The following is a 25,629-nucleotide window of genomic DNA, read 5'->3' as shown; positions in this document are numbered from 1 at the left end:
AATGTTTTCCACTGTAGAATCTCCATCTTGCAACCTTGCTTCTCGTGAGCGCATTTACAAAAATTATGGTGTAGCTGGGCCTGCCTCTGCTCTCTCATCTCTGTCTCACAAACTGAAGGGTGGGTATACATGCATTCATGGATGGGCCATTCTTAATGAACATAGGGAGTGTCATTAAAGATGTTTCCGTTCATCTCAGTCATGTTCATGTCATTCCATTTTTTTAATTAAAGTTTATCATTTTATTTAAATTTGTATATGTTTGAGTAATTTATGATGCTCCTATTCAGTATTATAATGTAGATTGTCATAATAGCTATGCATGTTTATTACATCTATAGGTTAAACATTACTCTTATTTAATTTTAAAACTTTATGAGATCTTTAAAACAGGTATATAGAAAGAAAGAATTACCTAATGGGGGGAATTTTTAAAACCATTTTTATCAGAAAAAGATGATATATGTGCAAGGCATAAAGCACATTTTTTAGTCTTAAACTTGTTATGTAATATAAAAATCACTTTACTATTTTAGTTTTTTGTGAGAAACACTGATAATGAACTTAAAGTTTTTAAGTTTAAATTAGTTATTAGGACCCGTGTGTTTGTTTATATCTATATGTCAACCTACCTGTCCTGTCTAGCATAAATTTTTCTAATATTGTTTTCCTAGTAACTAAGTTTTAATATTTTAAGCTTAGAAATGTTTAAGCTGTTGACAATTGACAAAATTTCAGACAATTTAAAAATATGATTTTGGTCTTTTAAAACCCAGATGCCTACTTAAATATTTTGTCTTAAAGTATTATTTAATTAAATTTAAATCTTGTAAATATTTTAAAATCTTGTATTTAAAGAAAATTTTATCAAAAAGAACTTTTACAGCAATGCCTAACATATTGTGTGAGTTTCTCAACTACTGATTTTCTTTTTTTCTTGGAAATAGATAAAATAGCCATATATTTCTCATTATACAATTGACGGTATAAACATATAAATAGGAAATATAAAAATAGAGTAAATAGTATTGTACAACCTGTGCTATATAGTATACAGTATTGTGTGTAATAGCATATAGTATCATGTAACCTGATATATACTATATATCATGCCATCTGATATATGCATGTAGTATTACGATATAGTATGATCCTGATAATTTATGATTTTGGCATGAAAAAATATGTGGGTAAGTGAATGAATACTTACCATTTAACATGTTTAGTAACATTTAATTTGCTTGCCCTAAGTTTCTATCCTGTCATTATTTCTTCAAGATTCCTTTAAAGTTAGAAAAATGTTTGCCTATTATCACTTAAATTTAAAAATACAGTCATTAAATAAATTAGGAGATGAATGTGAAAGTTTTATGTATAGTCTGAAGATTTTTAGCAAACTATTTGTTTATATTTGTTGATATTTTGAGCAGCCACAACATAATAATTTTAGTAATAATATGCTGCAAAACATTTGAAACACAAATGAAGAAGATAAACATAAATTAGCACTTGGGCTTACCCCACTTAACAAGCATAGTTTTTTTAATATATAAAATATATTTTGGAAAAATAAATTTTTCAAGAAGATTTAGTTATCGTTTGAGAAATACATCAGAGAAAGAAACGTTTCTGCCGTTATTTATGTGCTTAAACTTCAACAGGTATTTAGCTGTCACCACTTACAGATCTTAAGAAAATATTCACCACTATTAGAGATATAATAAGATATACAGATGCCTATTCTTTCTAACACTATGTAATAAACTTTTTTGCTCACGTATGACAAGTGGTGTTCCTGATATTTGGCAGATTCCATTTTTCAGGCAACCACAGAGGTTGTTTTCATGATGAGTAAATACCTACCATCGTAAGTGCATGCATTCCTAGAATAGAGGTATCATCAGCAGGTGTTCACCATTCCTTTGCTTGCAGCTGTTGTGCAGGTCAGCCACTGGGACACATCTGACACAGGGAGTGGGTAATCTTTGTCACAAACCCTTCCCATTTGTTAGAAATCCTACACAAGTTGTCCTTTTTTATAAATTAGAGAGAAAACCTCTTTCAGTTCACAGATGGATTTTTTGGAGTAAGGGATACCAAATATAAAAGACTTACTAATTGTTTGTCTAGATTCCCAATATGTGTGGTTCAGTTTCTGAAATAAATGTAATGATAAAGGTGATAAACATGTCTCCAGCTGTCAGATTAATAACAAAAAACAAATACTCCAAACATCACATACTCAAAATTAATGGCCATGACTACTGATGTTTAATCTATGAAATATAATTTGTTTACCAAGTTTGCCGTATACTGTTACTAGGTCAGTAAGATTAGATGGGCAGCAATTTTTTAAACTACTTTTGAACAGTTTGAGGGTACTTATTCGTAGATCACCTCTGTTTATCTGTGCTCTCCCAAGACAGCATTGATAGTTAGAATTCTAAATTGGGATTTTTTAACCCTTTTTTCAAAATTTAGCCCCATCTGTTAATACTCTATTTATAAAACAGAGCACATAATATGATAAAGGAGGTTCATGATTGAATAATGAAGCTTTGCAAGAAACTAAAAAGCATTATGTTTTAGTTACTTTTTTTCATCCAAAGAACAGGAAAATTTATCCTAAATATTGGCATTTTGCAATTAAACATTTAGTTCATCAGTGTGCCCTATCTAAAGTACTTGCCATACTCTATTATTTCACCATGTAATTACTCAACATGCAAGCATCTAACCCTCACACATCAGTAACTACTGTCACCTCTGTCCTGTGGCCTTGGGAGCCTTAATTCTAAAAAGTAGACTTCTAGAGAAGCTGAATACTTGGGAGTAGCAGAAGAAAAAAAAATCAAGAAAATTGGAATATATTACTCATTCAACAAATATTTATTGAATACCTACTGTATTCCTGGACTCATTCATAGTATTACATAAGTGAAGAGTAACAGACAAAAATACCTGCCCTTGACAAAAATGGGGGCAGATTCTCCAGCACTACTGTCCTGAGCCATAGAGAACTAGAGCGTGACTATACACACTTAACACATGCACACAAGCATAAAAAACATTTTTCTACATAATCTGAATTTGTTCACTTCCTTTTTTCTTTAAAAAAAAAAAAAAAAAAAAAAAAAAAAAACCTGCCATTAGAACCAGTTAACAAATGCACCTTAATTTCCTAGGAACTCTCTTTGAAAAAATATGAATACTTCCAGATAGGTTTATGGATTTTCAGTTTCTTATACCACTTGAAACCCCTCAGTCAGATTGCTTTTCTCCTAACAACTAACTGGTATCACTTGCACTAAGAGTAGAAGTTTTTATTTTAAGGAGGAAAGGTGATGTTGAAGTTTGTACCGTTTACTTGGGTCACAGACAGCCTGGCTCTAATGCCTCAAAGAAAAGCATAAAATAGAATGAAGGAGAGACACTAAATGAAGCCAGGATGCTAAAAACAATTAATGTCCATGCAGAAATATCTAATGGTTTGCTTTAGAAAAGGGAGGTAATTCTTCTTTTCATCCTGGTTTTCTGTAATTCTCCTGACTCCTTGTTTTGAGGGTCCACAGTTCAGACTTTTACTACTCATTCTGAGGATCCACCATTTCTGTGGTTTCCAAGGGGACACAGCCTCTGAGTTCTAAGCAGCTAAGCTTACTGAACTTTTGGAGTATAACCTGTTTATAAGTAATTAAATAATAGCTTTAGGGCATTCATGTGCTCATTATAAACTAGTCTAATCTGATCATAAAACAGAGTGCCTCTTTGACAACTCTTTATTAGCCTAATTGTATTTATGCATACACTTAAAAATTATAATTGTGTCTATGCATAAATTCATTTCTCTAATTCAACAAAACCCATACCATTGCTCTAAGGATGCGACATATCACTCTGCTGGAAATTTAGCGCTACTTCACATTTAAAATACAAGTTTTAACATTAAATAATTTCTTATTCCCCCAAAAATTAATTTCTCTTTCTAGTCTCTCACTGAATTTAAATTCTAACTAGTTATTGCACTAGGGCAGAGGTTGAGATATCACTGATAGTTCACACTGAGTTTGTTCAGCCTGTTTTGCATCCATGAAAATAGTTTTTGGTGGTAATGGTTGTGTAATGATGTGTAGAAATTTTATTGGAAATATTTCCCCCAGAATTCTTCAAGTGTTTTAGTATGTGTGACAAACAATAAGAATTTCGTAGCTATGTTTTTTATTTCAGTGTTTAGTGGCTAAATCATTACTAAGTTATAATTTTATTAATAAGTTTCACTATAAAATGGACCATACAGGTGATCGAGGAAACATCTCAACATCTTCTAGACCAGCTTCTACATCAGGAAAATCAGAGCTGTCCTCTAAACACAGCAGATCACTTAAACCTGATGGACATATGAGCCGGACTACTGCTGATCAGAAGAAGCCAAGGGGCACAGACAGTTTATCAGCTAGTGAATCCCTCATCTTAAAATCTGATGCTGCAAAGTTGAGGTCAGATTCCCATAGTAGGTCATTGTCCCCTAACCATAACACCTTGCAGACATTGAAATCTGATGGGAGGATGCCTTCTAGCTCCAGAGCTGAATCCCCAGGACCAGGTTCTCGGTTGTCATCTCCTAAGCCAAAGACTCTCCCAGCCAATAGGTCTAGCCCATCAGGTGCTAGTTCTCCACGCTCCTCCTCACCACATGATAAAAATCTACCTCAAAAAAGTACTGCTCCTGTTAAGACAAAACTTGATCCTCCTCGGGAACGTTCCAAATCAGACTCTTACACACTTGATCCAGATACCCTCCGCAAGAAGAAAATGCCCCTCACAGAACCTTTGAGGGGACGGTCAACATCACCAAAACCAAAATCAGTACCAAAGGATTCTACAGATTCCCCAGGATCTGAAAATAGAGCTCCCTCTCCCCATGTGGTACAGGAAAACCTCCACAGTGAGGTGGTCGAAGTCTGCACCTCAAGTACTTTAAAAACAAATAGTCTAACAGACAGCACCTGCGACGACAGCAGTGAATTTAAGAGTGTGGATGAAGGTTCAAATAAAGTTCATTTTAGCATTGGAAAAGCACCACTGAAAGATGAACAGGAAATGAGAGCATCCCCCAAAATAAGTCGAAAATGTGCTAATAGACACACCAGGCCCAAAAAAGAAAAATCGAGTTTTCTTTTCAAAGGAGATGGATCCAAGCCTTTAGAGCCAGCCAAACAAGCCATGTCTCCTTCTGTGGCCGAATGTGCCAGAGCTGTGTTTGCTTCCTTCCTCTGGCATGAAGGCATAGTACATGATGCAATGGCTTGTTCTTCTTTCCTAAAGTTTCATCCTGAACTTTCCAAAGAACATGCTCCTATAAGGAGTAGTTTAAATAGCCAACAGCCTACAGAGGAAAAAGAAACCAAGTTAAAAAATAGACATTCGTTGGAAATATCATCTGCACTGAATATGTTTAATATTGCACCCCATGGACCAGATATATCTAAGATGGGTAGCATCAACAAAAACAAGGTATTATCTATGCTTAAGGAACCACCTCTGCATGAAAAATGCGAGGATGGGAAAACTGAGACCACTTTTGAAATGTCCATGCATCACACAATGAAGTCTAAATCTCCTCTTCCCTTAACTTTACAACATTTAGTGGCTTTTTGGGAAGACATCTCTTTGGCTACTATCAAAGCTGCTTCCCAGAATATGATTTTTCCAAGTCCTGGTTCCTGTGCAGTTCTTAAAAAGAAAGAGTGTGAGAAAGAGAATAAGAAGGCCAAAAAGGAAAAAAAGAAAAAAGAAAAGGCAGAAGTGAGGCCCAGGGGTAATTTGTTTGGAGAGATGGCCCAGCTGGCGGTAGGAGGACCAGAGAAAGATACCATCTGTGAACTGTGTGGGGAGTCACATCCGTACCCAGTGACCTATCACATGAGACAAGCTCACCCAGGTAAATGATACTGGCGAATGTATGTATAAGTACTTCTTTCTTTACTGAACCGGATCACTTCATTTGAGCTGTTATATGAATTTTGGCAAAGGATAGGGAATTTATAGTATCTTAAAGTACATTATCAGTACAGGGTTTTGCAAAAAACAGATAAAGAAATTCTAATATTATGATGACAAGGTCATTTAGTGCTATTTCACTTTCATGTAGCATGTTTTAAAAAATTTTATGTGTTACCCAAAGGGTGTGCCATTAATGTGTCTGTCTCACACAACAGAATCAGTGGCGTGCCCATACACATGGGGCATCTCCTTTGATTTTACTATTTTCCTGTTCAGAATTGCAAATTAAATTAGATTATATTGATTTCGATAGGCTTTTTCCTATGGAAGTGATACTGTTTTATCAGAAGACTGCATTTTCAGTAAATGTAATGATTTCTGTAACATTGACTAATATTCCAAATTCACCTAATACAAATTTGTATTTGTAATTTTTTTCTTTGTCTACATATTATACTTCAAATGTTTTATGTGACTTCTGAAAATATATCATTGTTATAGAACTTTTATACTCGTTTTGTCTAATTTTATTGACATAATTAAGTATATCTAAATGTACCTATAGTCTACCTCTCTTTTAATCTGCCTGAATAGAAACTAAGTATCTCTCATATTTGGGGTATCGTTTAATTAATTGCTTTTTGATCAAGTAAGCTATTTTTCTGATATAGTTAATAGCCTGAAAAATCAGATATCTATTTCAGTATTTTGCTTTCTTTGAGAAGGTAAATCTGTCGTTAATCTATGAGTAATAAGGATCAAACTATTAAGGACACTTGGAGTGTTAAATATTTATTTTTGGTATTGTTTCAAGGTTGTGGCCGATATGCTGGTGGACAAGGTTACAATAGCATTGGGCATTTTTGTGGAGGATGGGCTGGTAACTGTGGTGATGGTGGCATAGGAGGAAGTACTTGGTATCTGGTATGTGATCGCTGTAGAGAAAAATACCTCCGTGAAAAACAAGCTGCTGCAAGGGAGAAGGTATTTTATTCCATTCGGAGCTATAGTTTTAATGATATGGATACACTTTATAAAAATAGCTTTTTATGATCTTATTACATCAGATAATTCCGCATAGTTGATATAAAAGATCAGCTTTTACAATGGAAATCATATACAAATTTAATATTTGTACTATGTCAGCTGCTTTTAATTTTAAAAATTAAGTATATATTGGAATAACACTAGATAACCTCTGCTACCTGTTTTTTTGGCTCCTTTGTTTTCCTATTCCATAGCTACTCTCTCTTTTCCTTATTCACTCTAGTGGCTAACCTAACTAAAAAATTTCACTGAATGCACACAGATGATTTACTTTTTAAAAAAATGAATTATATTTAGATTTAACTAGTTAGGTGTTAAATTTTTCTGAAGAAAGAAAGGAAGTATAGTTTGTGTTTAATACAGAATAGTCAGCCCAGGATGAATATGAAGTGAATGTTGTTTTTTATAATCTTAGTATTTTAAAATAGCTTTACAAGTGTTTAATAATTTTTATTGGAAACTCAAAATACTTAGCTTAAGAAACGAAAGATTTTAATATAAGTCAGAAAAGATTACTTTGATTTTTTTTCTTTGCCAGGTCAAACAATCTAGGAGAAAACCAATGCAAGTCAAGACCCCTCGTGCCTTGCCCACCATGGAAGCTCACCAGGTGATTAAAGCCAATGCACTCTTCCTGCTCTCCCTGAGCAGTGCAGCCGAACCGAGCATTCTGTGTTACCATCCTGCAAAGCCATTCCAATCTCAGTTGCCCAGCGTGAAAGAAGGCATTTCTGAGGATCTTCCTGTGAAAATGCCTTGTCTCTACCTTCAGACATTAGCTAGGTAATAAAATTTTGTTGTTGTTTTTTAATCACCTTTGGATTAACAGTGATTGTTTATTGATATCTAGGGTAGTTCACTATTTGACCTATACTTTATTAGATACTGTGTACTGTAAAGAAACTTCCAGGCATTTATTTTTTTGAGTTGCCTTGACTAACATAATGACTTTATGGTAGTAGGTATTTAAAAAACTATAAAAATGCTTCATCAATTTACATTGTTATTAATACAAAACATGTCTTAGAAAATAAGACTATAGCTATCTTTCACTCTTTGGTAGGCTGACTTCAGTCTGTTAGTGTGAAATGCTGAAGTAGAAAAAAGTTGGTGTTTTCTTAGCAGTCTTTTATGTCATAAATTATTCATTGTTAGCATTTAAATGAATACTAACTGGGCACCTGCCAGCCTTGTGCTAGGCCCTGAATGAATGAATGAATGAATATAACAAAATCCTGGCTTCTATGTACTCATACTGTGATGTCAAGTCAGACATGTCAGTGAAACATTTGAAATGCCATGTGAGGAGTGCTACAATAGAAGTATGTATGTAGGATGCTGTTACAGCATAAAAGATGGAGAGTATCTGAATCTTCCCAAGGAAATCAGAAAAGGCTTCCCAGAGGGTCTGACCCTTTAGTGGAGTCTTAAAGGATAAATAGAAACCTGTCAGGCAAGTGATGGGAAGAAAGCAACGCTTGGAAGAATAACCCAGGTGAGTAAAGACACAAATGAAATCTCATTACACATTTGAGGAATCACAGGTTGTTAAAGGACTGACTACTGGAGGAAATGTGTGAAAGCCCGTTCAGAATGATTGGTTCACCCAAGTAATGTCGGGCCCTGTAGCCCAGGTTAAGATTGCATTTTATCCCATGAGCAGAGGAAACAGTGGAAAAATTTTAAACAGAGAAATACATGAATTGGTTTGCAATTAAAAGATCACTGTAGAATGTGGAAGCTAATGTGGAGACTAGATAAAAGTGCATTACTAGAGATAGAGAGAAACCTGTTAGTATTCTATTTTCATATATTGGACCTGAATGGTACAGCCTATACTTTCACACATCATGCACTGACACTCCAAAAGAGCCTTTCATATACCAAAATCAGATTTTTTTCATCAGCTGACAAATGAAGATATCTAGATATTGCCTGGTGACATGGCTTGCCAACCAACAGTTCCATTTTGGAAATTGTCCTCTTTGTGTGGCAGAGTTGTGTGATTTTTTAAATTTTGTGCTTACTATTACAATAAAATGAATAAGCAACAAAAATGAAAACGTGAGACTAAATACATTTGAGACGGAGGTGGAAATCATCAGGTATGCCAAATACAGTAGATCTTTAGTGTGAAGCATACCACTCAGTGGACTTAGGTTAGCAACTATTTATTCATTTTGAAAAGGAAAGAATCAAATTGTAAAACGTGAAAAATGCTCACACAGCATTATTACAGACTTTTTTTCTTTTTAGCTCTCTGGGGAATGGGCACCCCCTCTACCCTGAACCACAGAAAATTTCATGTATCTAATATTTTTCAAATATGATCTTATGTATGTTCCTACCCAAAAAAGTAACTGCCTGTATTTCAGGGGTCTGTGCAAGAAATAATAAGCATGAACCAAGGCAGTGGTGATAGGGAATGAGAAGAGAGAATGGCTCTGAGAGGAAACCTAATATCATGGGCTTGAAAGATGATGATGGTAGAGGGCTAAGCCTACTACAACACTGGAAATATTTTAGCTTAAGCACCTGGATGGTTGGTGGGATCATTCACCAAAACACTGGAAGATGGAAAAGCTCTCAAAAGGAAAGAAACTTAGTTCACTTTTGGATTTGAAATGTTTGTGGTACCTGAAATGTTGATGAATAACATTATCAGACTTTTATTTTCACCTACCTACATCTACAATTATTTTAATACTTTGCCTTTAACTGTGATTTACATGTGCTGCTTTTCCTGTTATGAAGGAGATTAAAAATGGAGAGGATCTGTATTGCCATCATACTTTAAGTTATTGGGTTTGATTTAATGCAGGCATCATCATGAAAATTTTGTGGGCTATCAAGATGACAACCTATTCCAGGATGAAATGAGATACCTACGTTCAACATCTGTACCTGCCCCATATATATCAGTAACTCCTGATGCAAGTCCTAACGTATTTGAAGAGCCAGAGAGCAATATGAAGTCTATGCCACCAAGGTATTTTAGTTCTCTCCTGTTTGTTGAATAGCTAGTGTTTGGTGGAAGAAAGACTTTGAACTAGAAAAGAGTCCTTTTCTAGTTGTTGTTTCTAGTTGTTTCTACTTGTTGTTTACAGTGCCTCCTAACTTAGGTATGGTAGTATCAGAGTAAAGAGCTTCTCGAAAAGCTGAATAGAAACGTGTTATAATAATATAATACACAAGAAAATAGAGGCCAGGCGTTGTGGCTCACAACTGTAATCCCAGCACTTTGGGAGGCCAAGGCGGGTTAGATCACCTGAGGTCAGGAGTTCGAGACCAGTCTGACCAACATGGTGAAACCCTGTCTCTACTAAAAATACAAAAGATTAGCCAAGTATGGTGACACACACCTGTAATCCCAGCTACTCAGGAGGCTGAGGCAGGAGAATTGCTTGAACCTGGCAGACAGAGGTTACAGTGAGCTGAGATCATACCACTGAACTCCAGCTTGAGAAAAAAAAAAAGAGTACCACTGAAACTTTTTTAGAGGAGGAATGATGTGATAAAAATGCAAAGGTAGTCTCACAGTGACAATTGAGAAACTGACATATGGATTAAAGAGATATATTTTGTAGGAAAAATAAGTGTGACTTGTTGACTAACTGGATAATGAAAAAGGTAAGTTTAAGATGACATGAAGATTTCAGGCACGAATAACTGTGAACATGGTATCATTGGAAAGGAAGACGTTTGCTGAATGAAAAGAGAATGTGCTTGTTAAGAGCATGCCACTGTGTTACTACTATACAGCTATAATTATAAACTAATATAATCACAATAGAACATATATATCCAAATGAGGTTTTTTTGTTGTTGTTAAAAATACATACAACTTCTCCCCTCCCCAACTGCATGGATTACTCGTCAGAATTTCTTTGAAGCTGCTCTTGACATTTTCTCCAGAGTGCAGTGTAACCTTTAATATCTTTAAAAGTAATAAAGTATTTCTAAAGGAGATACACTGTTTAAAATAGTCAGAAACCATTTTGACGCTAGTCTGACAAGTGTGATTCTCATTGGATTATTATTACCCCTTAGGATCAAAATTCAGAGGCTGAGGCAAGAGGATGACTTGAGCCTAGGATTTTGAGGTTACAGTGAGCTATGAGTGTGTCGCTGCACTTCAGCCTAGGTGACAGAGCAAGACTCCATCTGTTTAAAAAAAAAAAAAAAGTTGATGGATAAATGAATTCATTAAATCAGTGGTTCTCAATTGGGGGCGATATTTGCCTCCCTGTTGACAATCTGGCAATGTTTGGAAATAACTTTGTTTGTCACAACTGGGCTAGTTGAGTGGGCATCCTAGTGATTTGAGGCCAGGGATATTGCTAACCATCCTGTAGGAGGCAAGACAGCCTTCATAACAAGGAATTACCTGTCCCAGGGTAGCCATTCAATTAAAGATGTCATCTCTGCTTTCTTCTTTGGATTTTCTTGTGTTGCTTGAATTCTTTCACAAGCATTATTATTTTTTTGTAAAAAAAAGAAAAAAAAACAGTCACTTTTTAAATTTGTGTAATGTTTTCTTTAAGTTAGTAGAAAACTTCCTCTGAAAACAGAGCAAATGTCTGTGCTTTATAGTAACACCATATATAAAGTGAATTAAGTTAATGTTTCCCTGTCTTCTAGTCATTCTGGAACCAAACAACCTATACTAACACCCAGGGACATTTACTGCCAATCAGTTACGTACAATGTTTATAGTCTATGCAAACAAGAATGTACATAAGCTTAGAGAAGTGGTGAGTAAAGAAAACACCCAGGCAGTTAGCCATCCGTTGGAAAATAGACAATTTTACCAAGGGACACAGGATTTCAAACCTGGCTTGAATGATGGAAAAAACTCCAGAACCAAAGGTGAGCAAAAAATATTCCAATTTGAATTGAGGTGACAGAAAAAGGAGCTCACAAAAAGAATAGTTTCTAAATTTGTTTTAGAGAAATAAGAAAGAGAAGAGATTTCTCTTTTTTTTATAAAATGTGTCAATAAAGGAAATTATATAGCTCAAGATCTTAATAACTTTTTAAGTATTTTTAAATGTTGCTTTAATAAATAGAAAAACTGTTAGTTTACTTAAGCCTGAATAAAACCATTAAGTTCTTTTATAGAGTATAAATACAGCACTGGTGCCAAAAATCAGTTTGTTCCCTCTCATGACACCTTGACACAGCCATCCTCCAAGGGCTTTGGGCAGTGTTTCCCAAGAGTGAGAAACCTCACAGAACACTGAAGACACCAAAAGAAAACTTTGGAGCCAAATTTTGCTTCCTATTTTATTAGGTTTTCATGTGTACATAACCATTTTCTTTCTATTTGGTGCACTTATGATTGTATCTGCCTGTTTTTCCTGAATATTACAACACATGAGTTCCACCCCAGTGCTTTTGATTCTAAAAGGAGCTTGGAAGCCTTTCTTCTTTTTCATTTAATATGCAAAGTAGATTTTAAAAACCACAAGTTTTAAGGTACAATGCTGAAATCGGTCCAAATGTTACTGCATTTGAAAAGATCGAATTATGATTCAGAGAGAGATTGTCAATTTGGCTTTGATTTTGTTTCTCCACGTGAAATCTTGAGTCACATATTTTGCATCATTGTAAGTATAGTTACATTTCATTTAGCTCTTCTGAGTTTGTATCTGTTGTATTGTTCCATCTACAGTTTAGAAACCAGTCCCATAACTGATACTGATCTTGCAAAGAGAACTGTCTTCCAAAGATCATACTCAGTTGTTGCTTCCGAGTATGATAAACAACACTCCATTTTACCTGCACGAGTTAAAGCCATTCCTAGAAGAAGAGTTAACAGTGGAGACACTGGTAAGTATGAGGATAAAAAAGAATATTGAGTGATCTGACTACTACAAATAAAAAAGAAAATGGTTTTATTTGCACATAATTTTTAAAATTTAATTTTTGAAGGAAAAGGCATGGGATAATTTCTAACGTGTGATTGACATTCCCTCTGTGTGACACAGCTATAAATGTGCATCTCTAAATTTTGCATCTCAGTTGAAGGGAAATCGGTGATTGTTCAAGAATAAATTGGCCTTTACAATCTTACTTCTTAGGTATCTAAGCCAAATGTTACAGCCATTATCCCTTCCACTAAACTTGTGGACCGGCAGTTCCAGTGATGTCCACATTCACAGTTATCTCTCCACCCCAATAGAAGCTTGTAACTCTTGCAGCTGCCATCATTCTAAGTAGATAAAAAACTTTGGGGATATAAATAGCCCTTAATCAGTTAAAAAAAAAAAAAAAAAAAGAAGAAGAAGAAGAGTTACATGATCTGGACCAGTTGGTATCAATAGCCCCAAATTGGGGTGGGGATTCTACCTCAAGAATAATTAAAGAAACCCAAGAAGAACAGGATAATATAGTGATAAATTGTCAGAGAAATCACTTGCTAAAATGAAGATTTGGCCTAAAAATGATAGTCAGATGATTAAGTATCTTATTGAAGACTTTTAAGAAAAACATTATTGAAAATTGCCCAGCAATTTATAGGTTCATTCAACAAATATTTTTGACCTCCTGTTGAGAAATGTTTCTTATAAAGCCATCTTTTAGAAAGTGATGCAGATGAGATGTAGATTTCATTTAGAATATAAATCACTTAGCTTTTAGAGTGTTTTAGAAAATGTGAACTGTAGATTCAGCTCTGGATTCAAAACCCACCTCTACAACTTAATGGCTATATGACTTTCAGAGAGTAACATATTTAATCTTTCTGAACCTTGGTTTCTTCCTCAGTAAAAGTTGAAATTGTTATGATTTGTGTCATGTGCAAAAAACCAATAACAAAGGCTCTAAAGTGAATATGCTAGATATTATCTTAAATATATATGCACTACCTATGAAAATTAATAATTTTCTTTTTCTTTAATAGAAGTTGGTTCTTCCCTTTTGAGACATCCGTCTCCTGAGCTTTCTCGGCTAATCTCAGCCCACAGCTCTCTTTCTAAAGGAGAACGAAATTTCCAGTGGCCAGTTTTAGCTTTTGTTATACAACATCATGATCTAGAAGGTCTTGAAATAGCAATGAAACAGGCCCTAAGGAAATCTGCTTGTCGAGTTTTTGCTATGGAGGTATGAAGACATTAATGAAATTACTGATTCCTTGATCATACAAATCATGTGATGATTCTATTTAATGATGCCACTTTTTTACCAACAGAAATTGCATGAAATTAAAAGGCATTAGCCAATTAAAAGTATCAAGTGTTCATATAAAAATTAGACTCTAAAGTTTATGAATATAAACGAATTTAGAATTTCATATTTCAGCACTCTAAAGAAATTTATTTCTGTATTGCTTTATTATTTGAATCTTGAGATTATCTTTTTTAAAAGCTTTTATACACTCAGAATGTCATTTTATTAGAAGGAAATGACAGAGTAATCATGGAAAGAAGATAAGGAGTAGGGCTTTTGAGTTATAAGTGAACCAGTAATAACTTCTCTGGGCCTTTGGCCTCTGGAAATAATAGGATTACTGTATATTACAGGCCTGTATATAGTAAATCTTTATTTTTATCAAATGTGATAAATAACTTACCACTTCATGGATGGGAATTATATGAATATATTTAAGTAAATGGTTGCTTTCGTAGAGCTTGAGATACGCTTTGTGTTCATCCAGATGCAAGTTGGAAAAAATGTGCTTGAATAAATTAATATTAAAAAGAATTTTCAAAGTAAAAAGTGGTTTGAAAAAGTGTTTTGGTATTGTATTTTAGAAATTATTTTTCCTATTTTTTTTAAATTAAAACCCCAAATTATTAACTGTTTCAAGTTCCGTGTGCTTTCAGTGAAATAAAGGTCAGATTTTCAAGGAGCCAAGCATAGTATCCCATGATTGTAATCCTAACACTTTGGGAGGCCAAGGAGGGAGGATCACTTGAGCGCCAAGAGTTTGAGACCAGCCTGGGCAACATCGTGAGACGTCATTTCTACAAAAAAATGTTTTAAAATCAGCTGGGTGTGGTGGTGTGCGCCTATAGTCCCAGCTACTTGGGAGGCTGAGGTGGGAGGATCATTTGTGCCTGGGTGCTTGAGGCTGCAGTGAGCCCTGATCACACCACTGTACTCCAACCTGGGTGACAGAGCGAGACACTATCTCTTAAAAAGAAAAACAAATAGTAAAACTATAAGGTATTACTTTTTTTAATTAAAAAAGATTTTCTAGCATCTTTCTTTGAAGCCCTAATCCTTGGAGGTACTTTATTTCTGAGTACGTTTTAACTCATGTATTTTATTCTTAAACTCATTTAACCATCATTTCTTCAGGCTTTCAACTGGCTTCTGTGTAATGTCATCCAAACCACTTCTCTCCATGATATTCTGTGGCATTTTGTGGCATCACTGACTCCTGCACCGGTGGAACCAGAGGAAGAAGAGGATGAAGAAAATAAAACAAACAAAGAAAGTTCAGAACAAGTAAATGAGATTTTTATTTATTTTGATTGTGCATATTTTTGTAGAAACTGGTAGTATACCTTCAAATAGTCCAATAATTTGCACAAAATCATTCACAGATCTAACTTGAGCAAAAAGAATATTTTAGTGCTATGGGCAAAGTATTAACAGTGAGACCTGGATTTTATAGAAGGCAGCCTGTATAATGGGACAGAGCATTGAACTAGGGCACTAGGAGCCTGAGTTCAGCCTCATTTCTGCCCTGTTGTAGTTGTATGACTTATAGGCCTTGGTTTCCATGTCTGTAAAATGAAAGAGTAATCTAGATGGCATTTATCTTATTCCCAGCCACTCTGAAATTATGTGAATGGCATTTTAGGATAATTTCCAAGGATATCAGGCAGCATTATCATAGTCAAATTCTTAAAACTCACAAGGAAACAAGATACCATGAGCAAGAACTAGCAAAAACAATAGGCAGCAGAAATAGAGCCTCAACAGTGGTTGTAATTGTCTGTAAATGTAGAATAATGTGTTAATATGCTTAAAGAAATAAAAGAGAAACTTTAAAATATGAGAAGAAATTGTAAGAAGGAATATAATGATGAATTTGATAAAGAACTAAAGAAAATGTAAATATTAATCTAAGTATAATTGATATTTTAAAGAATTAGTTTTGAGATTTTATAGCATGTCAGTGAAAAAATTGGTTAAATATAAGAGAATGACAGATTTGATAAAGAACTAAAGAAAATATGTAAAAATTAAGTATAATTGATATTTTTTTAAAAAATCAGTTTTGACATTTTATAGCATGTCAGTGAAGAAATTGGTTAAATGTAAGAGATCTGCAGAAATTATCTAGACTTCAACACAGAAAAAGTAAATAAAAAATACAAGTTGCTAAGAGCAATGAAGGGCAAAATGATGTATAACACTTACCTACTTGGAGTTTCAGAAGGAGAAGACAGAATGGAAGAGAGACAGTATTTAAGAGTTAATACTTGAGAATTTCCCAGAATCGATTACAGATAACAACCCATTTCAAGAAGCCTAGTAAACCCCAAGCAGAATAAATACAAATCATAGTGGGCAAATTATAGTGTATTACCTGAACACCAAAAACAAAGAAAGAGATCTTTTACGCAGCCACAGGAAAAAAATATTAGCTTTCAAAAGAGGGACAGTGAGAATAATTGCTTAATTTTCGGTAGCAACATTACAAGTTTGTTTGTTTAAATACTGAGTTTGTTTAAAAGGCTGTCAGTTGGCTTTTTTCAACATGCTGAAAGAAAATGCTTGTTAACCCAATTGAAGGGTCTTTGAAGAACAAGACCAAAGACATTTCCAGAATAAAAACTGAAAGGAATGGCCAGGGAGTGTCAATGAAGAGAAAAGAAAGTGTAAATATGAGGGCATATCTTAAAAAACATTGACTATGTAAAAAGTAATGATATGTCATGGTGATCTACAAAATGATAAAAGATCAATCCTGGATATGTATCTACCTAATACTGTAACCTTAAAAAAAGTAACAATTGACAGACTGCAAGGAAGAATAGGACAGTCTGCAGTTACAATGTGAGATTGTCATATACCTGTAACAGCTATCTGTTCCTGCATAACCACCCCAAAACTCACCGGACTAAAACAGTTGTTTATTTGCTCACAGTCTGTGGGTTGGCAATTGCAGCAAGGCTCCACTGAGAGGAAGGGCTCTTTCCTGTTTTGGTTACATAGTGTGCTTCAAGTGGTAACCCCTGAGCTCTTTTATCCTCCAGGATGCTGGCCTAGGTTTGTTCAGATGCCAGAAGCATTCAAGAAAGCGAACACAGAAGCTGCAAAGCCAAAATGGCCAAGACTAAACTCAAAAACCATGCTTCTGCCACCTTCCGTTAGCGGGTATAATTCACAAGGCCGGTCAAAATCAAAGACTGAGAAATAAACTCCACCTGTTGATAGGAAGAGCTATAAGAGAATTTGTGGCTGTTTTGTGCGTAGTACCATAATACTCTTTTTAGTACTGGATAGGTCAGGCAGAGAAAAAGAATCAAATAGTACACAGATTTGAATGATTGACAGTCTTGATAGAATATACAAAACATTGCATATGGTTGTTTACATTCTTTTCAGATACACACAAATGTCTATGGAAATCGACTGTTTACTGGACATATGAAACAAGTTTCAACAGACTTTAAATAATTGGTTTTCTTCCTGCCATGTCCTCAGTCTTTATTGCTAGTGTATAAGAATTAGATAACAAAACAATAACAAGAAAAATATTGAAATGATGGAAATTAAGAAACGCTTCCAAATGAGTTGCATCAAAGAAGAAGTATAACAGAAAATATTTTAAATGGAATGGCAATAATAGTACATCTCAAAACTTGTTGTTTGGCAGAGTTCTAGTTATAGTTATGATGGAACAGCCAGTGTCAGGATTAGTTCTTTTTTTCTTTTTTTTTTTTTTTTTTTTTTGAGGCGGAGTCTTGCTCTGTCGCCCAGGCTGGAGTGCAGTGGCGCGATCTCGGCTCACTGCAAGCTCCGCCTCCCGGGTTCCCGCCATTCTCCTGCCTCAGCCTCCCGAGTAGCTGGGACTACAGGCGCCGCCACCACGCCCAGCTAATTTTTTTTTTTGTATTTTTAGTGGAGACGGGGTTTCATTGTGTTAGCCAGGATGGTCTCGATCTCCTGACCTCGTGATCCGCCCGTCTCGGCCTCCCAAAGTGCTGGGATTACAGGCTTGAGCCACCGCGCCCGGCCAGGATTAGTTCTTATAGTAAACAACAAAAAGCTGGACAAAATATTTAAAACAATTGTTCATAGGCTCTGAGCAGTGACCAGTACAGGGCTATAATCCTTGAGAGAAGAAAAGTGCATGAAGTGAGCCCCACAATCGGGAAAAGAGCCCAGCAGAGTATGTTGGTTGTGTTGGCTGCGATCAAAGTTTAGGGCTGTAACTTTGGGATGTGGGAAGCGCGGCACCAGTGCTATAGAGCTGCAGAAAGGGAGGCTAAAATTTTTGCATAAAAATATCCCTGCCGTCCTGGCTACTGTTAGACTGGGCATGCAATTTCTCTGGAAGACCTAGCAGTGGAAATGAATCGTAAACTGAGAAATGAACAGATTCTTAGCTTCAGAGCTGGGTTCTAAAGTTTTAGCCCAACCAGAGGTGGGGTGAATGAATACTCCTGGCATGCACCTGAAACCCCAGAAAGATCATGCCCAAGGAATACACACCATGCCTTAGGAGTAAGGGTAATGCCTAAAATCAAGGGCAAAACTGAAATAACCCCAGTCTAACAAAGTTGAATGCCAGGTCTTGATGGAATCTAGATGGCCTTCTATCTCCCTGTAAGAACTAAACTACATTCTTTAGAAGAAGATAATGTAAACCAGAACTTCTGTATCAGTAATCAATAGATACACAAAGAAGGAGGTAAAAAGCAACCATCTTTTAAGTAGCTCAGTGACATAGTTTAAAAAGTTTGATGAGCTTACATTGGTAGCAAGATGGAAGAACAAACATTCTTTGCTGTGGAGTAGCAGCTTCTTAGAGAATGGTTTGGTAAGATCCATCAAAATTCACATTAAAAATCATTCAGTAATTCCACTTTCATGAAGTTCTCCTTGTATATGCATGTGTGAAAAGACAAATATACAAGTTGATTCATTGCAGAATGTTATATAAAAACAAAAGATTGGAAACAGCCTAAATGGCTGTTCTGAAATGGACTGATGAAATAAACTGTGGTATTTTTATTCATCAGAATACTATGCAGTAGGATAATATATGTTACATACATATCTAATAAGTAATAATCTCAAAGATATATTATTGTTAAAAGGGCACAGATCAGTTTGTTTAGAGTGCTGCCATTTGTATAAATGAACAATATTTATAGACAGTTCAAGAAACTGGTAATAGAAATTGCCAGTGGGAGGGCACCTAGGTGGCTGGGCTTTAAAGACAGGGAGACTTTTTATGATATTTTTTTATACCTCTTGAATATTTTATTATGATGTATGTTACCTACTCAAAATGATAAAAAGTTATTCCATAGTTAATATTATTAATGGAGCCATCTGAGGGTTTGAATGAGAAATGAAATTCAACACCTGCTTCTCTTTCCTAGCTGTGGTCCATCTGCCTAGAAAGGAACTTTTTTTTCTAATTCACATAAAAATGCTATATGAGTTAGTGGCCACCCCAACTTTTAAACATATGTTATTTTTTATACATAAACATACACGCAAAACATACCTACATATATGTATGTGTGTATATACATACACGTATCTGTATATGCACACACACTACACATACACATGCATACACATATGGATTCACCCTACAGGTAGATTTGTGAGTACACTAGTATCGATACATTTATTCATTTGCATGCTGATTTTACTTGTGACTAAACTTACAGCTTTTTTCCCTAAAATAATACAAGCATAATTAGTTAACTGGATACAATTTGGTTTTGTTGTTTATATTTGTGTTACACGACCATTTTTTAAGTATACATGTCTTTTGTGAAGAAGATTCCTTCCAGCACACACACTGATAAACTTGTTTCAATTTCTGCCTTAGGAGAAAGATACAAGAGTATGTGAACATCCACTCTCGGACATAGTGATTGCCGGGGAAGCTGCTCATCCTTTACCACACACCTTTCACCGCTTGCTGCAGACCATCTCAGACCTTATGATGTCTCTCCCCAGTGGCAGTTCATTACAGCAAATGGCCCTGAGGTAATTTTGTATCCACATATCCTAGGTACATTGGACAAGAGATTTTATGGATATTCAAAGTATGAAATGCTCCAAAAAAAAGCTCTTTAAATAGTAAGATAGAATCCCTACATTATACAGATGGTGCCTCCCTCCTTATAGTCATAATTTTTAGAATGGTCCTTCCTCTTAGTTAACACTTGTTTGCCCTTCTGTAAAATGTGGCTAATGTACTTCTTAGTGCCCTAAATTATCACTGTAACAATCTCCCTCACTTTCCCCACTCTCCTACCTCAAATCACTTAAATGTTCTAAAAAGAGAGAGGGAAAGTGAAATCTCAAAAGCAAAAACCAAAATAGAGTTTTGACTTGAAAAGAATCTTAGGAAAAACAAAGCCTGTTTATATGCTGCCAATCCTGAAAGCACCTTAAGGAGCATCACAGATGCTCAACAGATTCCAATTTCAATTTGAAATGTATTGAGAGTTTAGCATTGCTTTTACACTGTGAACCTTGTTACTAGATTCACATACTGGACTCACACTTATAAATAAATTCTCCTAATTAATGTGTACCAGAAATAGATTGATGGAATGACTGGGCTTCCCATGTTTCTAATGATAAGACCAGTGGAAGAGAGATTTCTCTTTGTCCTCCTCACAAGATTTTTGAAATACAAGATACATTATACCCTGATGAATTAGTATGGCATTATAAGATTCATGAATTTGAGGGGTCGTGACAGTTGGTGTAACACTTGTTTACACAACAGATTCATTACCCTTTTTACTTCTGTAGCCTTGATCTTCATCTGTCTAATTTTTTTATATTTAAAATGGGTCAACTTTCCTTAGTTTTACCTTGTTCCAAAGAAGTTACCTTTATTTCTCAAAAACAAAAATAAGAGAAATGATTTTCTTCCCTGAATTTTTAAAATTTCTATATTTTACTAGAACATTAAAATTTCTTGAGCTATTAGCTACAGAGTACTCATCTAAGAGTTCCTTAGATATTCCTGGAAAATAATTTTCATATATTGCTTATATATCACCTTTTTAGGTGCTGGAGTCTCAAATTCAAGCAGTCTGATCACCAGTTCCTTCATCAGAGCAACGTCTTTCATCACATTAACAATATTTTGTCAAAATCAGATGATGGTGATAGTGAAGAGAGTTTTAGCATCAGTATACAATCTGGCTTTGAAGCTATGAGTCAGGTCAGTCATTTCACAGTTATTATCCTGGTTGTCTTGTTAGTTAATAATACATCAAAGGAGAAACTGTAAGTTATTTATAGTCAATTTGATCCTGTCTTCCATTATGTTTTATCCTATATCTGTTTGTTTTATCATCATGGAAGATTTGCTTTTAAGTATCATAAGTACTTGTATTTGTTTCTGATAGGAATTATGCATAGTAATGTGCTTAAAGGACTTAACCAGCATTGTTGACATAAAAACTTCAAGCCGACCTGCCATGATTGGCAGCTTGACAGACGGCTCCACAGAAACCTTTTGGGAATCAGGAGATGAAGATAAAAACAAAACTAAGAATATCACCATCAACTGTGTAAAAGGAATCAATGCCCGCTATGTGTCTGTTCACGTGGACAATTCTCGAGATCTTGGGGTAAGAAAGCAAACTTGATTTATGACTCTTTATCTCTTTTCAGACCTTTAGTATTCATACACTCTCATTTCTGAATTTAGCAACGAGCTTTATCATCTGGAATTTCACCAACCAAACGTCATTGCTATAATCCCCAAATCTTAAGTCTAAAAACAAATTAATATGATGCACTGTGGAATTCCATTTCTGAAAAGAGATCTGATCACAAATATACCATGGCTACAGCTAAGCAAAATGAAAGTCTGCTCTACAATTTTCTGCTCTCATGCCCTTGGGTTAAGATTTTCCTGTGACCTGGAAGTCCTCCCCTTAAACTCCGCTGAGCAGTTCTCCCAAGGTCTCTCAAACTCAGCAGAGAAATTCTAAGTAACTCCTCTAAAAAATTATTCTTTCCCTCTGCTGGGTTCTTTATTGTATTACTCTGGTGGCACCTAATAATAGTCTTTGACCTGTAGTGTAATGAACTTTTTTTATTATTTTTATTTATTTATTTATTTATTTTTTGAGATAGAGTCTCCCTCTGTCACCCAGGCTGGAGTGCAGTGGCACAATCTCGCCTCACTGCAACCTCTGCCTCCAGGTTCGCGCGATTCTCCTGCTTCAGGTTCCTGAGTAGCTGGGATTACAGGCACACACCACCATGCTTGGCTAATTTTTATATTTTGTTTGTTTTGAGACGGAGTCTCGCTCTGTCGCCCAGGCTGGAGTGCGGTGGCACGATCTTGGCTCACAGCAAGCTCCGCCTTCCGTGTTCACATCATTCTCCTGCCTCAGCCTCCCAAGTAGCTGGGACTACAGGCGCCCACTACCATGCCTAGCTAATTTTTTGTATTTTTAGTAGAGACAGGATTTCACCATGTTAGCCAGGATGGTCTCAATCTCCTGATCTCATGTTCCACCCACCTCGGCCTCCCAAAGTGCTGGGATTACAGGCGTGAGCCACCACACCCGGCCTAATTTTTGTATTTTTAGTAGAGACAGGGTTTCACCATGTTGTCCAGGCTGGTCTCGAACCCCTGGCCTCAAGTGATCTGCCCACCTCAGCCTCCCAAAGTACTAGGATTACAGGTGTGAACCACTGCACCCAGCCTATCTTTAAGTGTCTACTTCTTTGCCACAGTCCTCATGAAATAAATAAGTTTCAGACTGTCCCAAATAATCATAATTTATATTCTCTTTAGCCTAGTTCGTCCACATGTTTCAACTGAGTTAAATATTCTTTTATAAAAGGCACTAAAGAAAAAAGAGTCCTATTTACTTGAGTGTTAACAACCAAGAAAGAAATAGCACTAACTGCCAGACTGCCTTTCTTCTACCTCATTTAGAATTTTTTTCCTCAGAATGGATGTGGCTTTTTAGCAGATACAGTATTAATGGTTCCCTTGAACCATTGCCTGGCTCCTTCTGTGTTATTTGCATATTTCCTTTCTCAGGAAGAGCCACAGTGGTAGGATTGGGTCTCAGATAACCTGGATGCAGGCCAGTCTGCAATCAGAGCAACCTCCAACTCCTGTACATCAGTGCAGGTTCTATTCCTCCCTGGTACTGAATAAGTAAAAGAGGCTTAGCTAATATAATATGAGCTATTTCCTCTTCAGACCCAACAATTTCCCCTGGTGTAACTACTTTATCTTACTGGAAAGTCAAGTGTAACAAAGTAAAACATTTTTGTGACTAGAACTCAGTGTTCAGTGCAAAGCTATCTTTGGCTCATGGTACATTTTAAGGCAGGACATACTCTCCCTCAGAACAATGATTGCAATCAATTTAACATTTCTGTCTTTTCTAAGAGGAAATAATCATAACAGTATTCATTTTCAAAATCCCCAGCATGTAAGCTGACATCTACTTTCCTTTTAAGAGGCTTCCTCTATGTTATAGGTTGAGCATTCCAAATCTGAAAATCCAAAATGCTACAGAATCTGAAACTTTTCGAACACAGATGTGACACTTAAAGGAGATGCATATTGGAGCATTTCTGGTTTTAGATATTCAGATTTGGGATGCCCAGCCAGTAAGTATAATGCAAATACAGTATTTCAAAATCCTAAAAAAAAACCCTAATCCAAAACACTTCTAGTCCCAAATATTTCTAATAAAGGATACTCAACCTGTATGTATGTTTTCCTTTAGTTATGTACCTCCGTGTTCCCCAGTCTGCCTACCACAGAGCCTTGTACACAGCGTTTGTTGATTTGAATTTGAATTGTATCAGCCTACAGCACTCATATTATACAACTCTCTAAGGAATTAATGTTAATCTATTTCTTGATGTGCTTTGCATAAAACTTATTCAGCCTTAAGATGTTTGGCACTAGTATGAACGTGTATTGACCTTGTACTGTTTGACATTTATTTTGTGTATTAATGTTGCCTTCCCTAGTTTGGCAAGTATCTTGGGGGATAAAACCTCCTCTTGTATATCCTATTTCAAAACTGTAAGGAAGTCTGGGTACATTGTGACACTCATACGTATTTGTTAGTTCAGTTAGCTTCCCTCTTTATACTTCCAAAAGTAATGAGAATATAGCAACAAGAATCTGACGTAAGTGACAAGCAGATTTGTTGAAAGGCTTCATGAGAATGGAATCTGAATATTTACTTTGAATGAGGAGAGGGAATGTCAAGCTATGAGAGAGCACGTGGAGAGAGGCTGAAATGTGCAATTTAAGATGGAGTTTGTGAAAATAAGACTAAAGTTGTAGGAACCATGGTTAGTTGGAGGGATGGGGTGGGGTCAATCAGGAAGGATCATAAGAGACTGGCAGAAGATGTGGTATTGATGTGGTATTGGTAGGTCATGAGAAACCATTATAAGTTCTGAAGCAGGAATATAGCATAATAACTATATATATATATATATATATATAAAATTGTATATATAAATATACCATTGTAAATTGTCTATTTCAGAATAAAGTTACCTCAATGACCTTCTTAACTGGCAAAGCAGTAGAAGATTTGTGCAGAATAAAGCAGGTAATTAAAATTCTGTCATAAATGTTTTGCTATCTAGAGAGAAATTTCTTCTTCTCAGCCTTCACTACTGAATTCCACCTTTGGCACACAACCGAAGTATTATAGGGAATGATCTATTTACAGAACACTAAATTGACAAGTGGTCCATACGTAGGAATAGTAGCCACCATCCCTGTGCTAGACATCTCACCTATTGTCCTAAATGTTCCCCAGTCATGAGCAATTATATTGTACCTACAGTCTGCCATACCCCACTCCCCAACACTCAAGGTATTTTTTTAAATTAATTAATTAATTTGTTTATTTATTTTTTATTATTATTATACTTTAAGTTCTAGGGTACATGTGCATAACGTGCAGGTTTGTTACATATGTATACTTGTGCCATGTTGGTGTGCTGCACCCATCAACTTGTCATTTACATCAGGTATAACTCCCAATGCAATCCCTCCCCCTCCCCCCTCCCCATGATAGGCCCCGGTGTGTGATGTCCCCCTTCCCGAGTCCAAGTGATCTCATTGTTCAGTTCCCACCTATGAGTGAGAACATGCGGTGTTTGGTTTTCTGTTCTTGTGATAGTTTGCTAAGAATGATGGTTTCCAGCTGCATCAAGGTATTTTAAAATTTATCACAGATCCCATTCACACTTAAAGCCTTAATTCACCTATACTTTAGTTAAAACAGGTTATTGTCCTCTGGCCTGAAAAATCTGTCTGTTATAACACTTATAACAACGCAGCTATATCCAGGTTGCAAGTCAGTTTAAACCAACTCTAGAAACAAGTTTTATCTAGGCATG

The 25,629-nt window shown here is 35.7% G+C and overlaps 1 protein-coding gene across 20 annotated transcripts in view; it reads left to right on the top strand.

The window, feature by feature from the left end:
* MYCBP2 (MYC binding protein 2) overlaps positions 1 to 25,629 on the top strand; it is a 1,055,480-nt gene that overhangs the window by 993,728 nt on the left and 36,123 nt on the right. For 12 of the 20 annotated variants that reach the window (XM_050766397.1, XM_050766404.1, XM_050766398.1 and 9 more), the window contains 12 exons: positions 18 to 119; positions 4,298 to 5,941; positions 6,818 to 6,987; positions 7,589 to 7,833; positions 9,872 to 10,039; positions 12,725 to 12,882; positions 13,955 to 14,154; positions 15,355 to 15,504; positions 20,084 to 20,244; positions 21,283 to 21,439; positions 21,627 to 21,851; positions 24,765 to 24,830. In XM_050766397.1, coding sequence (XP_050622354.1) covers positions 18 to 119; positions 4,298 to 5,941; positions 6,818 to 6,987; positions 7,589 to 7,833; positions 9,872 to 10,039; positions 12,725 to 12,882; positions 13,955 to 14,154; positions 15,355 to 15,504; positions 20,084 to 20,244; positions 21,283 to 21,439; positions 21,627 to 21,851; positions 24,765 to 24,830 — 3,446 coding nt within the window. The remainder of the gene's footprint in view (positions 1 to 17; positions 120 to 4,297; positions 5,942 to 6,817; positions 6,988 to 7,588; positions 7,834 to 9,871; positions 10,040 to 12,724; positions 12,883 to 13,954; positions 14,155 to 15,354; positions 15,505 to 20,083; positions 20,245 to 21,282; positions 21,440 to 21,626; positions 21,852 to 24,764; positions 24,831 to 25,629) is intronic. The other 8 variants (XM_050766413.1, XM_050766412.1, XM_050766411.1 and 5 more) reach the window with 1 other exon arrangement.

This window comes from Macaca thibetana, chromosome 17 (genome assembly GCF_024542745.1).
Source record: "Macaca thibetana thibetana isolate TM-01 chromosome 17, ASM2454274v1, whole genome shotgun sequence".
Classification (NCBI taxonomy): Eukaryota; Metazoa; Chordata; class Mammalia; order Primates; family Cercopithecidae; genus Macaca; species Macaca thibetana.
This window is presented reverse-complemented; position numbering and strand designations above follow the sequence as displayed.